Source organism: Falco naumanni, chromosome 1 (genome assembly GCF_017639655.2).
Source record: "Falco naumanni isolate bFalNau1 chromosome 1, bFalNau1.pat, whole genome shotgun sequence".
Lineage (NCBI taxonomy): Eukaryota > Metazoa > Chordata > Aves > Falconiformes > Falconidae > Falco > Falco naumanni.
The window spans coordinates 96,285,785-96,300,336 of record NC_054054.1 but is presented as its reverse complement, the minus strand read 5'-3'; the positions used below and the strand labels follow the sequence as shown (position 1 = coordinate 96,300,336).

Genomic DNA, 14,552 nt, shown 5'->3' with positions numbered 1-14,552 from the left:
TCAGACGCGTTCTTTTTAATATTCAACTTTATCCCCAGCATCAGCAAAAGGATTAGAGGCTGGTTTGTCTTTCCCTCTGAACTCATCTGTGACTTCAGTGTGCATATTAGTTCTTTTAATGGCTTCTTTATTAGTTCATTATTGCATAACCTCCAGGCATGGCAGGACTTGAAATGGTAATTTTCCAACTGAAGTTCAGCTGACGGACTTCATCTGGTCCCCTTGAACTCAGCATGTGAATAGAGAGGGCTGGCTCGCTTTGCACCACAGCATCGCTTGCAAAGCAGAAGGAAAGGAGTAAAGTTTTCCTCTCCCCAGATGTTAAAGGAGTGCTCTGAATGGAAAGTATGAAGAAACAGTACAATATCCTGGAATATTTAAGGAGAAAAGGTGGGATGTGGGTGTGTGTGCGCACACTTTGGTGTGGTGTTGCTTCCCCCCCCGCCCCTATTTTTTTTTCTCTACCCTTTTCCCTGTCATTGCTTCAAGCTAGTATTTGGCTGCCCAGTGAACTATAACAGGATTTAATAGCTCTAGTGTAGCTATATTGTATTTGGACTGATTCCATCCTTCTGTTGTAATAAATGTCTGCTTTACAATGAGCTCTTAAATTCTACAAGTGACGTCAAATTGTATCTAATAATGGAAAAAAGATCAAGTGCTGTAAATGCGACTTGTTTGCTCTGTGTGTCTTATCAAGCAGTGGTTTATCCTCAGCCTGGTGCAGCGCTTTCTGCGTTTGTGGTATCTTTTGAGTTTACCCTGAGGTTTACACCTGAGGAAAATTGATTTCCATGCATGCTTGCATTTTCCTCTTCCTCTCCTCCCCCTGCCTTTTTCCCTGGCTGTATTGTAGGCTGTGGCCAGACCTGGAGGAGTCAGGCACAGGGAGCACCCCCGGCTCAGCTGCCAGCCTCAGCTACGCTGCACCTACTCCAGTGCGGGGAGGACTGTGTCATGGTTTTGCAACGTGAGCAAATATTCATTAGCTGCTGATTCACTGTCAGGTGTGATATAAGCTCAGTTGTGAAACTCGGGCGTGTAAACATCTGCGTAAAAACTTCTATTTCAAAAAGTTGTGACAGATTAGATGCATGATTAAGATGTACAAGTACAAAGAACATTACTGACACCATAGCCTTTAAGCAGTGAGCGTGTGAACTGTGCACTTTTAAGGAGCTTTAAGTTTTGATTATTTTTTTTTTTTCGAGCAGATTGTTAAATCTGCTTAGCTGTCAGTCAGAAGGTACAGCCCACACTACGAAAACTGAAAACTGCTGATTTTAAAAAGCTCGTTCTGTCTCTTCAGTTTATTGCACATGTGCATGTGTGTGAGAGACTGTTTTGTGTGTAGTGTTTGAGTGTTATGGCAAGTAACAGTAGCCACAAAGTACTAAATAGAAATCTTGGGGTTTTTTTAACCTTTCAGTGTGAACATGGCTTGAAACAGTCCCACTGGACAGATCACTTTGGTGAGGCTGGGAGAAGAGGGGAGAGAAGGGAATGTTAAAATACAAGCACTCAATATTCATCTGCTTGCAAAACCCTCATAAATTGAATTTTCCCCTTGGCCCTTTTGCATAGCGATAGTTATTCGTGTGACTGGAGGAAGCAGTTGTGTTCCGGCTGGTATCATGCTAAGCATCATGCATTCACAAAACGGGACGTTCCTCTCTGTCCCACAGCAGTGGGATGTGGGCAGGACAATGATGAGTCCGTGCCGGTCCACACGATGGATTGCAGGCTGCGTGTGCTGCAGCCTTTGCCAGGGGTCAGGTAGGCAAGGCTGGCGAGCAGGGGCTGAGGAGGATGTTTTGCAGATGCTGATGGAAAGCTGCCTCCTGAAAGGCAGGGACACCGTGGACAAACAGGATCAGAGTGATGGATAAAGGGAATGGTCCTTACAGCAGTGGTATTCTGGATAGATAAAGCTGAGCAAGATTGCTTTTGGGCCAGGAGGGAGAGTGCTGCATTAATCAAGGTGTAAGTGTTGAGGCTGCATTTAAAAAATGCTGACTTAGGTCCTAGGAATATGTTTCATGTTTATGCTGCTGCTTCTAACGGCATAAATAAATCCAAGCGCAGTATGTATGCGATGCTTCCAGCGGCGGGAGGGCACCGTATACTCCTTCAGGGAACACTGCAGGGGAGGGAAGGTGGCCAGGCTGCTAAGCCTGATATTACTTCCCAAGGTCTGACTGTTTGATACACTTGAGACCGATGCTCACATGTCTGATACCGCTTTCTTCAAGGAGGCAACTCATGGGGAATGAAGGAGATGTAGAGAACCCAAAGAAAGTCTTTAGGGAGGTGGGTGAGGTCTCCAGGTAATGCCTTTGCTCATCCTTTTAGATGCTTGGTTTGGTTTTCTTACAGTTGTTTCTGTTAATTATCTTTTGTTCCTTAGTTACATGAAAATATTGCAAAGAAAATTGTTTGATAGCTGAGTCAAGGGTATTGATCTTCAGCTGCGAGTGTCATCTTTCATAAGGGAGATTTTTCTCAACTTTAAAAGTCAGCACAGCCCTAAACAGGCAGTAGTTGATTAAAAACCTGAGACCAGGGCTGGTGCCTGCCTCTGCTGTTGGCTCCTGTGCAGCCCTCCATGATGGGTCTTTCCTTCGTAGGGTGAGTCTTTTAACTTTATAATAGTGTGAAATGAACCTCCTGCGTGAGGCTAGAAAAAGCTCATTGTAGTTGCTCTGTGCATCTGGGGATTTTTCTTCCCCTTTGAAAATGGGAAGTAGCAGCCGTGGCATGGGGTGGGTTGTCGCTGCTGTGCCATAGTTCGTTCCAGCCCTAAAAAGCCTGTGCTCGGCAGCCTGGGCATGGAAAATGTGAGCTGATCAAAAATTAGTTGTTGAGGTGACAGGTAGGAGAGCTGTAACAGCACGGCTGGGAACAGGGCGGGTGGCAGCCCTTTTGTAGCCTGACCCCCCCGGCGTGAGTGGTTCTCCTGTGCCAGACTCAGATGACGTGTCGTGGAGCCAGGGTTTTCGCTGTCATACTGCGTGTCTGTACCCTTCAGGGCCAGCTGGTGAAGCCTGGCTGGGGTTTGACCTCCAGGACTCTGGCAGCAGTTTTAACACCCTTCATGCATTAACTCTTATTCCTTAATTACAAGCTGTCAGTTGTCATCAGTCCTCTGCTACCTTCTTTAGTAACAGGGAGGCTGGCCCTGATGCTCCCCAAGTGACGACCCCAGACACCAAGTTCATGGGCTAAATGGAGAGCTTTTGCTGGGTCTCTTGATTTGTTCAGCTCCTGCAGATCCTGATAGTCTCCCCATCTCCCCCCCCCCCCCCCCCCCCCCTTCAAAGAAATCACACTTTCTTAAAGAATTTGTTATTGTTGCAAGGGAAACCGTTTAAATCAGAAGTAAAGGCAGCACACTGTGCCTTAGCTTTCAGGCAGCCTGAAGCAATAGCTCAGAGGTGGACCTGACTCATCGCAGCAGGATATTGACTCTGGAGCGTAATTATGATGCTTTGAGAACCTGATTTTAAAATAATTGAGGTATAAAATTATGCGCCTGGCTTTCACAGTTACTACAGCTCTGTGTATAAATTGAATAACGGCCTGTACAAATGTGCCACTTGGCTATAGCAGAAATAGCAGCGAGTCTGGAAATGTCCTGCGTCACCATTATTTACCTTTTGCTGAGAGAAGCTGGCTGCAAGCTGAGTTTTGCAAACAGCCTTGGGCTGCTGCTGGTTGCGGTTGTGCAGCCGCAGAGGTTTGGCAAACCCGTAGAAAGTCCAGCTTGGTGCTGGGCGGCTGGACAGCTGAAATCTAGCCTGCCGTCAAAATGCTGGCTGCTTGCTAATCCCGGGACGCTGAGCATCTCTGTTCAAACACCCCTGGCTGCTGGTGGCAGTGGGCTGGGTGTGGGTGGGTGCCAGGGACACAGCTGGTGTTTAGACATCTGTTTTCCAAAGCTGTGTCGTCGCTCCCGTGCTTCCAGAAGGGCTTTCTCTTCTCTGCATAGCAGCCATCGTGTCTGCAGACAAACTTCTGTGGTTTGTTCCAACAATACGGTAAGCAGCCTTGGTGAGCTTTGATACTCTGGGAAGTTCCCAGACTTTGGCAGGAGGCTGCTGTCCTCAGTGAGTTGTCCGAAAGCACAACTTTGTCACCTCTGTCCCATCTGCTGTGGAGTTCCCCAAGATCTGAATCTGGTGAAACCCCGTGTTTATCTTTCACTGTTTGCCACCTGGGCTCCGCTGCTCTTAGACGTGTTAGGGCAGGTTATTTTCAGCTCAAAGGCAGCCTAAGCTGCGAACATAGTATTGTTTCTTTTAAACCAGTCTAGCTTAAAAAAAAAAAAAAAGGCAAGTCAGGTTTGTTCTCTCTGTGCCTCCTTCAAGGTCAGGCTACTGGTCCCGGGTGCCTTTTCTTCTGGCCCCCTCTGTTTGAGGTTGCAATTTGGTTCTTGCTGTTGCCCAGTATGTTTCCAGGGTTATTTTCTCCCCAGCTTCTGGGAACTGGTTGCAGTAGCTGGAGTGGGCAGCTGCCAGAGTAGTTTTCGGGAAAATTGCCTTTCCAACAGGCACATCATCAGGACCTGCTGCTGCCTGGAAAGCTGTGGGCTCAGCCAAAACGCAGCTTTTAAACACTGACCACAGGGAAGTAGAAACCTGAAGGGGAACTGTACTGGGAAACCTCAGCTTTGGTAAAAGTGAAGCTGGAAGCGGGGCCAGGAGCCGCTGCCCTGGCTGGACACGCTCCGCATGCCGGGTGCTTCGAGGCCGCTGCTGTGCCTGCTCGGGGCTGAAATGGTTGGGTTTTTTAGGCTGTAATAAAATAAGCCCTCTTGTGTCGTGGCTGCCTGAATTATTACCTGCCTAGCACTTCATTATAAACACATTTTTTCCATCTTGATACTGGTTTCCTGCCATTTTATTGCTTTTAAGGTTCTATTTTTTGTTTTATTCATCTCTTCCAATCGATAGAAATACCCTGTTGTTAGCAAGCAGCAAAGGTGGATGTGACTGATGTCCTTATGGTGGAAGCAGAATCACTTTCTGCTTGCTTTCAGAGCATTTGGGGAAGAGGAATGGGGGGCAGGGGGAGCTTTTAAATCTAATTTTTGAAGATCTCTATAAAGCATAACAAATTGCTCAGGACAGGTAGCTGAATCCCCCGCTGCCGTTACTCCAGGAGTTGGGATTGTACCAATGCGGATCTGGGGCCAGTGCTTGAGATCCGTCCTCTGGTGGTTACTGTTGTTCTTTGCCATGACGCTAATTAAAAACCACCTAATGAGATTATCTCCACCTGTTATGGAGAAGTAGTTTGATGGAGGAAATCCTGCACGTGTATGTGGATGCACACACTTCTCCTCATAGGCACAGCACTGTTGGGAAGTGCAGACTTCCCAGAATTATTCTTTCCAAGGTTTGCTGTGGCAAAGATTATTTTTTTTTATACACCCCCAGCTCCACACACGCAGATTGCGGATAGCAATAAAATGAAACAGATAACTGAATTTGAGAATAAATTGTTTAGATGATGCAGCACCAGACAGAACTATTCCAGAAGACTCGGTCGGGGATGGATTTGCTTTCCGCATGCCTGGGTCAGGCAAACCCTTCGGCTGGGACGTGGTGAGCAGTGCCCTTGGAGTGCTACACAGATTAGAGATCGGTAGACCTTGGGTTATAAATACTAAATTTAATTCAGTTTTTATATATACACATTTATACAGCCCAGGTTGCTTTGTGACCATGGGCATGTTTTAACCTCTCTAAACCTTGTAAAAGGTTGGCGAAGTGCTGTGCAAACATTGGGTAGCGCTGAGACCTGTTGATAGCAGTGTGGTTTCCTGGTTCCCAGACCACGGTTTAATCTACTAGATAGGTTGGTTGGTTTTATTCTGGGTTTTCTCCCCCAGGCATAGGGTTTGGGGCTGGTTTTGCTCCAGCAGCTTATCTGAAGACTTTCAATAAGCAGGACACGGCAAAAGAGTGGATTTTGGTGATGAGGAGGAGCCAGGCACGTGCTTTTTGTGCTGGGAGAGTGGTCATCACTTGGCCTGATAGCAGACGGCTTCACTTCTTGTGTCCTCTCTTCCTCATCAGTCATCTTCCCCTCCCCTCCCCTCTTCCTTACGTGATTTTATTGTCTTTATCCACAGTCCATAGGGAGTCTTCAGAATATTTGAAAAGTTACTGCTTTAACCCTTGGTGTAGTAAATGCTGTATTTCCTGTATTAAGCAATAATTCAATTAGATTGCGTCCAGGTGGGGTATGATGGGATTATTTTTTTTTGGTGTTGCAGTTTGATCTTGCTGTATTCTTATGCAGCAGGAGTGTAAACATGAGTCTGGCATCGACATCAGTGGTGGGAGGATTTTGCCTGTAGACTACTTTGGAGGTGAAAGAGAAGGGATCCTACCAAGTCAGTAATTCAGAATAAAGCAGGGAGGAAAAGTACATTTTTGCTGTCTTTATTGTTAGAATCCAAATTACTTTCTTCATCATGGCGCTATAAAGGCTGAGGAAATCTTAATTTAAGCTTTTTCTTGCTGCTAAATGAATGTGGGAGGATAAAACCTGATGCCTTTGAGTGGATGCATCTCTGGTGTGTTGCTGACATTGGAGAGATGCTTTATTGTCTGGCAGCAGAAGGTCTGCCTATTCATTTTGAGCTTTTGTCACATCTCTTCCATGGAGATGCTATTGCATATGAAAGTCTGATTGATACGATGGCAGAGGTCAGGAGGGTAATAGCTTTGATGGTATCCCCTGAATCAAATCAAAATTCTTCTAAAAGATTCTGTTGAATTTGATACCAAGGATCTGGTAGCATTCCAGGGATTCTTCTCTCCACCATTAAGCATATAGCTATTACAAAAATTAATGTTTGCCTGTTGTTTGGTTTTGTTTTTTTCTAATAGGTTGTTCTGCAATAAGAATGGAAAATAACTGCTTCTCTTCTTTTTCTTTTTCTTTTTTTTTTTTTTTTTCTCTCCCTTCTCCTTTCTCTCTCTCACTCTGTTTCAGGGATCCTCAATGCATTTGCCTGCCATTATTTAAGGAGCCTTTACTAAAAGCTTCTGGATTGTGTTTCTGAGCGGACAAAAGATTTTTGTATTCAAAATGCTCATAAAGGAATATCGTATTCCTCTTCCGATGAGCGTGGAAGAGTACCGAATTGCGCAGCTGTACATGATACAGGTCAGTAACGTTCTGGCCCGTGCGGATGAATGCAGGCTAACGCAGGGCTTCGTGTGGAAGAGTGGAGTATCGCTGCAGAGCTAGATGCTGTAAATGTGAGGTTTGTGTGTGTTGATGGGGGGGAAGTAATGCAATAGTCTGGGTGACCTACCTACCTGGGGAAACAAAGGCTCGTGGATAGGCTATTCCTGTGGGAAGGAGCACTGAGCCTAAGTGCTTGGGTACCTACCTGGGGGTGATCAACCTGTAGGGCTTAAGCAGCTGTTGCTGCTCGGTTGCGCTGCAGTTGCTGGTCATGCCAGTTCCAGCTGCAAACCAAGGGCTCGTGCGCTTTTGTTGGGAAAATAACAGCGTAGTATAAATTTGAGAGGGTAAAATTAAGGTATAACTTTGAAACTGGGGGGGACAGGGAATCTAGATGTAATACTTATTTCCTTCTGTACCACCATGGAACAGATACAAATCACCATGAAACTTCGATTATTTTTAATAGGTTTCTGAATACTGATGAGAATTTTTGTTGAATTCCCTGTCTTCAATAAAGCAGTTAATTAAAATGTTGGAGTTTTTTGCAACTCAGATCCTCTGTGCCCATGTTCTCCCAGTGTTTGAAATCCATCCAGGAGCATTTTTAAAAGGAAGTGAATCTGAACTATTATTTCATTGTCCCACGCTTTAAATAAAATTTAATTTTGCTCCTGCAGCAAAATGCATATCTAATACTGAGTTTGCAGCAGAACCCTGCTTTCTGCGGCAGGTTGAAGTGATGCTAGATAAATCTGCTTTGGCTTAAAACCTAAAATGAGTTAAGGGGAAAAAACTCAAACCAACCAACCTCCAAAACCAAAGAGAAAGCACAACTCCCCTGTTTCTCACCTGACCATCTAACTGGATTCTTTCAAGGAGCCATGCACTTGGACTTGACTGTTGTACAGTCCAAGTACAGTCAAGTGTACGCAAACAGTGTGCGGTGTGTGTTCTCCAGTAATAACAGTCAAATTCCTTTTTCTGACACAAATGTATCATCTTTGTGTGTTAAACCTAAATGTTAGCATAAATGAGTAAACGTTTTGCTTAGGTGACCTCATTTTTCAGTGTCTTTTCTTGCTGCTCTAGCTGCTTTGAATATCGTAATTATTTTGTGACAAGTTTTTCTTCCAAATTTGGCTCAGCTTTTTGAGCGAAGAGCTGGTTCATGGAAGCGGTGTATCAACTATGCCAAACTTGTCAGCGAGTGGCAGAGCATACAGGAGAATGATCTGATTAAGAAGGAGGAGCCCACCTGATTTAACAGGATGAATTCTTAACTGGGGAGCTTCTGGGGGGGCTTCCTGTGGGTTGTGGAGGACTTGGTCAGGGGCTTGGGTTTGTTCACTTTCAGAAGTTAAAATACTTACTGTTATTTTATTAATGCAGAACACTGGGTTCCACTTTGTTCATTTGACAGTGATTTTGGCCACAGCTTAATGTCAAAGGACGTGATAAGCCGTTAGGGTTCCATGCAAGGGGAAGTTCACTGGCCAAGGGAACAACTGAAGAAACGACACCTCCGAATTGCTATCCAGCCCTGCTTCAGCCCTGCTCTGATTTTCTAGGGCATTGCTAGGCAGCAAAGTAAGGCTTCCCCTTCGGTCAGGTGCGATAGCTGGGGTGGAGTCTGACCGCTGATCTCCCTCCACTCCCCCGGAGCAGGGGGGTAAGATGTAAATGCTGCTGTAAAAGATGTAAGATGTAGCCCAAGATCCAGGTGAGCTAGAGAAATGCACGATGAGCAAGTGACTCTACTGCTTTATGTGTACAAGTAGTACAAGAGAAAAAATTAGCTGTGTTTTTTGTTGAAAATACTAGTCTCAGCTCAAATTTGAAAAATAATAAAAAAAAATAACCAGAAAACCCATTTAAGGTAGAACGTAGAGTTTATATTCTGTTTCTTAGTGTTTGGTAGCAATCTGCTTCAACTCTTCCTGAAATTAGTGGAAAGATTCCTGCCGACTTCAATGGGAGCTTTTCCTAGACCATGATATTAAATGTCCTTTTTTTTTTTCCTTTGATTTGAAAGTGGAGGTTTTGTCTTTGAGGCAGGCACTGGGAAGAGAGCAGTGGGGAGCATGACTTCCATTCTTTTCAGAGAATGAGAAAGTGCTTCATGTCTGTCTTTTTATTTTGCCTCTGAAATGCGTAAGGAGGCCACAGGAGAAGTAAGTTCCGTATGTTGAAGTCCCTTAGGGGAACAAGCTGAGATATCTGTATAAAACAGCGCTGTAGAAGTATTTCTTAGAAACCTTTGGCTGAAACATAGAACAGCATGATTTGAAGTAGTTTCTGGGGAGAGAAGCAATTCTTAAAAGTAGAAGGTTCATTTCAAAGATGTTTGTTCTGTACAGTATGGTGTCATTATTGCTGGAAACACTAGTCAGCCTGGTCTTCTAAGAAGCAGTTTTCCAACAGTATAAAAAGGAGATGTCACAATTGTTCCTCAAGGGTTTTAGAGAGCCTTAAGCATGTACCTGAAGTTAATCATTCATTTAACTTCAAGTTCATGAGTGCAGATTCCCATTAAATGCCAAACCAGTTGGTATAAAGTTGCTCTTTTAAGAGTAATAAAATAATTTTCCTAGATTTCAGCATCCTCCAAAGGAAAGTTTTCCAAAAGGATCCTCTGACCTGAAGGATGACACAACTGGCCCACGCAGCTGCTCTGGAGACCCTTTCTGTGGAAGCAGTGCCTCAGAACCACGTGGGTAGGGATAGTCAGACTCGAGTTGTAGCCCTGCAGTCCATTTTCAAAGGTGTTCTCATGGACCTTTCTGCTTTGCACCAGAAAGACCTCCAGTCTCCCTTCATGAGAGAACACTGTCTCCTTAGAAGTCTTAACAAAAATTTCCACCGGGTTTTATGTAAGCAGCATCACACCCAAGTAGCAAAGGATCCTTCCCTTAAACTGGGGCAGGCTGTACTCGTGTTTCCTGTTTGCTGGATGGGAGAATTAAAACTGTGCAGTATATAATCCAGCATCTCTGTTGGTTCTCTGCGCCACTAGGCAGGCAAGACATGCAATAAAACTTTGTGTACATGCCCCTGTTACTCTAGTTCCTCTTAGAATTCTCCAGGCTGGTGTATAAAGCTGTGAAAACAGAGGTGAGTGGCCTGCTGGTTTTCTTCTTAATTTTTTTTTAAATCTGAGGGTGAGGGGAGGGAACAACAAGTCTCTTAAGTGTTGCTTTCTGTCAGCATCTGAAATGTTATCTACAGACAGTGGTTTCAGTACTTTAAGCAGCACTTAAATTCTTTGATAAACAAGTTAACTTACGTTACAGTGAAGGGCTTAATGTATCCTTGACTTGCTTGAAGCTTAGCAGATCTGAACCGAGTTGGTTTTCTCTATTAAATTTTAGACTATCAATATCCGTATTTTCATGGGAAACCTCTCACGCAGTGTTGTCAGTGTCTTCAGGTTGGGAGCCCTTGCAGCGTTAGCTGCCAGAGCAGTTAGGTCTTAGCTTTTCCACACACACAAGGGTTTTTTTGCATCGTTGCTGAGGTTTTGTCTCTTTTTCCATGCAAATTAAACCAGTGATTTTTATATCTGAGCTCAGAACCAGTGATCTTTCTTCCCTCTGTGACCTGGTTTTATTTTGGTGCATAAAATGGGCAGAATATTTCAAAACGGTGAAGCCATTCTTTGTACCTCTTTCCTAGACAATAGCTTTGTAGTGTACCATTTTCCTAAGATCTGTACACATTTAAAAGCCTGTCCTACTTCCAAAGTTGAGAGGTCTCTAGATAAACTCAACTTCAAGAGTTGCCCATAGACTGGGAGAGCTGCAGTTTGGTCTGGGGAAACTGCAGGCTTCTGCCTGACCGTAAGCAGAAAGCAACTGGAGGTGAGTGCTGAGGTGGGTGTCACGATGCACAAACCACTTGGGGAGGGGACGACTGCAACCTTCTGTCGGGATTTCTTTCTCCCTGTAGAAATGCTGAACTGAGGACTCTGTCCTGGATGCCTTCTCTGACTCTACGCATCGTATTAAAGACAGTGCAGTATTTCTGTCTCTGCGAGGACTTTGATCCCTGTTTGGCGCAAAGGATGGGGCTATACTGTGTTACACATCAGATAGATCTTATTGAGGGCTCTGCATATTTGTGTCTCAACAGCTGTCCTTTCCTGCAGCGCTCGCTTCCTTTTCTTGCGTGTTTAGGGAACCTGCCTTTCTGTACACATCCCTCTCACCCCAGAAACAACGCACGCTTTAACGCTAAGTCTCTATCTCATAAAAACCTGCGCTTCAAGACCTGAATGCGTTTGTCGGAAAGATCAGTATGTTATTAGCCAAAGGTCAGTCCATTTATCTTCTTAATAACTTTCATTACTGTCATTCCATATGTCATGAGATTCCGAGAGACCGTTGCCCTTTTGACCCTTACATGAGATGAGAGAATTCCTCTTGTTATTAAATCTTATTTTTATATCGGTGTGCATAGCTTACTTTCTCTGCTGTAAATAACTGCAGCCCTCATTTTCTCTGTGCAGTTTTCTCTGAGTACTTGTGACCTTCCTCCAAGGATAGCAGTATACTTCAGAACTATTCTTCTGGACCTAGTGATTGCCTTTTGAGGATGAGACTTACTTTAAGATGCTGTGGCATCCTTGTAAGCTAATAACATTATTACTTCATTATTCAGCACTTTGAGGGTCCACAGCTGAGCAGAGACTCTGGCCCGTGTTTGAGGCAATCTGGTAAAGATAATCCATCTGCTCAACACTGTCTGCTGAACTTGGGATCCTGGGAATTGAGGCTCTTCTTATCTTCTAACATGAGCCTCTCTTCTCATGTTAGTCCCTCAGGGCTTCGCATTTATTGCCTTCCCTGAGAAATCAGAGTGTATTTCCAAGTATCTGCAGTGTGCTGTAGTTACCTGTTGTGGCTGCTGCTGGAGTGCCCTAAATTGCTTTCCTCCTCCAAAGGATCATGGTTTCTCCATCATCTCGGTGTCCAGACCCCTGTAACTGTCCTGTCCTGTTTTCTTCTTCATTTGCGTGCACCTCTCGGGTAGCACCTTTGAGGACGGACTTCAAAAACTTGCTTGGTGGCAGTAATTCTTGAGGCCATGTCCTGATACCTCAGTGCAAAAGTTGTGTCCCTCAGGCTGTGAGCTACACTTGGCAGTTGCCAGCAGGCTCAGCAGATGGTGAAAGATTGATTGAGTGGGGGAAAACAAACTAACCCTTCATCTCTGGACACTGAAGAAGTGGATGGCTGATTATTTTTCTTGCGTTTGCAGATGCCTTGGCCATCTGGACAGACAGACATATATATGCTTTAATTTTAAAAGCAGATGACACTGCTGACAGCTCTAGAGGCCCTGGAAGATTCACAAGACTGAGCAAAAGCCTGGTTTGAAGCTTTTCCTCCAATTTTTATGCTGTGGCATTAAAACCTGTGACTTCTATGTTCTCTCCCTCTGGTTTTCATAACCTTTTCTTTGTGATCATGAGGACTTGCATCCCTCTGAAGGGGGAGAGTAAGACGCTTGTAATTGCTTAGCTGTGTGAACAAGGGCAGTACAGGTATGTGCGGTACTGTCAGACTTACAGTCTAATTTGCACAGGTGACAGTGGCACCTGTACAGGTTACTGTTTTGGGAAAATACAGAAATAGCAAACATCTTTTCTACGTTTACTTTTTTTTTTTGGTTTTTTAGTCATTATCCTGGAACAGTTCTTAAACTGGCTGTTATTCCATACCTGGTGAAAAGAAGATTGATTTTTAGAGTAGTGAACTACGTTTCCTTGGCAGTTCACACGTGCTTGCTTTCTTCAACACAACTGAGTGAAGCTGAGATAAGGTTGTAACACAAAAAATACTTTAAACTTCAGATTTGTACTGGTTTTAATACAGGATACAGCACTGATAATCCTGCTGAGCTTGTGGCTTTATTTTTTCATTCTTATAAAAGATTTCTAACAGTAGACAAAATCTCGACTGTAGAGCCAGATTAGGTTCTCACTCTTTCAAATACCTGAAAGCAAGTAATGACTTAAGCTTAGGAAAACAGTGGGGATTTCTTTAAGCCAGTCCTCCAGTATTGTAGCATACAGCCTGTTGTTAGTGAATAATTGCACTGGCTTCCTAAAATCTAAGGGATGTAATCAGAGGATAAGAATTGATCCAAAATCACCCTGAGCCGAAATTTCATCTCTGACTTACATTAAAATAATGGGTGACTTGCTTTTACCTCCCTTTAAACTAGGGACAGCAATTCTCACAGATAGCTTTTGCGGAATAGTTAATACAGTGAAAAATCCATTTAATGACAGGGAAGGAAATACCTAATGTAGGATGAAATACTGAGCTGGAAGTGTAGTAGACATTTTGAAAGATGGAGTATGTGAGGTAAACAAGCTTGAGGTATCTCCGTAATAAAGTGATTCCTAATTCATGTGCCTCTGGCACATCCAGCCCTCCTCCATAGGAGTGTGACTTGGCGTCTGTAAGGCTAAGTGATTAATGAGTGGTCATGAGAATGGTTCTCTTAATGCTGTAAATTATTTAGAGTCCTGCACAGTTGATTGCCCCCCAAAATATCCTAGTTTCCTACAAACAGCTTCATTAATATCTAGACCTGAATCTAAATAATGCAGTGCATACAACATTTCTACAAATCGATGCTGTGCATATTTCTGCTCTCTCTTGTGAGAGAGCTGCTGACAACCTGTCCTGCCTTTAACTTTTACAGCTTTTTTTAGGAATGTGTTTTACATTACAAGAAGAACATCCAAGACTGATGGTGCCGCAGTTGCGGCGCAGGTAATGTGCGCTCGCTCAGGTGAGAATGGTCCCTTCTTCAGGGCTTTCAGCATGCTCAGCTTTGCTCTGCTTCTCCTGGCTGGGAGTCTTGCAGGATTTGGGGCTGGAAGCCCAGAGGGAGGAGGTTCTTGCAGCTGCAAAGGGCTGTGACCCCCACCTCAAACAGCTCTTGGTAGAGCGAAGGGGTGGCACGAGCAGAGCCAGGACCTCCTGGGCACTAATGTAGCTCCATCAGAAAGCAGCTCTGTGTGCGCTTCTCTCTGACAAGATGACCCTTCATGGGTGACATCCTCTTCTTTCTTCTTGTGTGCTTGGAGGCAGCATTACACAGGATTGAGGTACAGGGCAAAAGGCCAGCAATTCCTGTGGGATAGTCCCAGTTCTTGCTTGATGAACTTCAGGGAAGAGCCCTGCAATATCCCTGCTGCAGGCAGGGGGGTGATCAGATGGCAGCTCCCTGCAGAGCTGGGAAGGACCCAGAGGGGAACCCTCCTGGAAATTGCAGCTAATCAGCGCTGGGTTGGGAAGATAGGTGCTGACTACTACATGGTTGCTATAAAAATC

At 44.5% G+C, this 14,552-nt stretch overlaps 1 protein-coding gene across 13 annotated transcripts in view; it reads left to right on the top strand.

The window, feature by feature from the left end:
* The window catches only part of PITPNM2 (phosphatidylinositol transfer protein membrane associated 2), a 141,394-nt gene that overhangs the window by 62,611 nt on the left and 64,231 nt on the right, over nt 1-14,552 (top strand). For all 13 annotated transcript variants that reach the window (XR_005830146.1, XM_040610466.1, XM_040610475.1 and 10 more), the window contains exon 3: nt 7,006-7,179. Coding sequence is in view for 12 of the 13 variants with exons in the window: in XM_040610466.1 (XP_040466400.1) it covers nt 7,102-7,179 (78 nt within the window). In the remaining variant the exon portion in view is untranslated. The remainder of the gene's footprint in view (nt 1-7,005; nt 7,180-14,552) is intronic.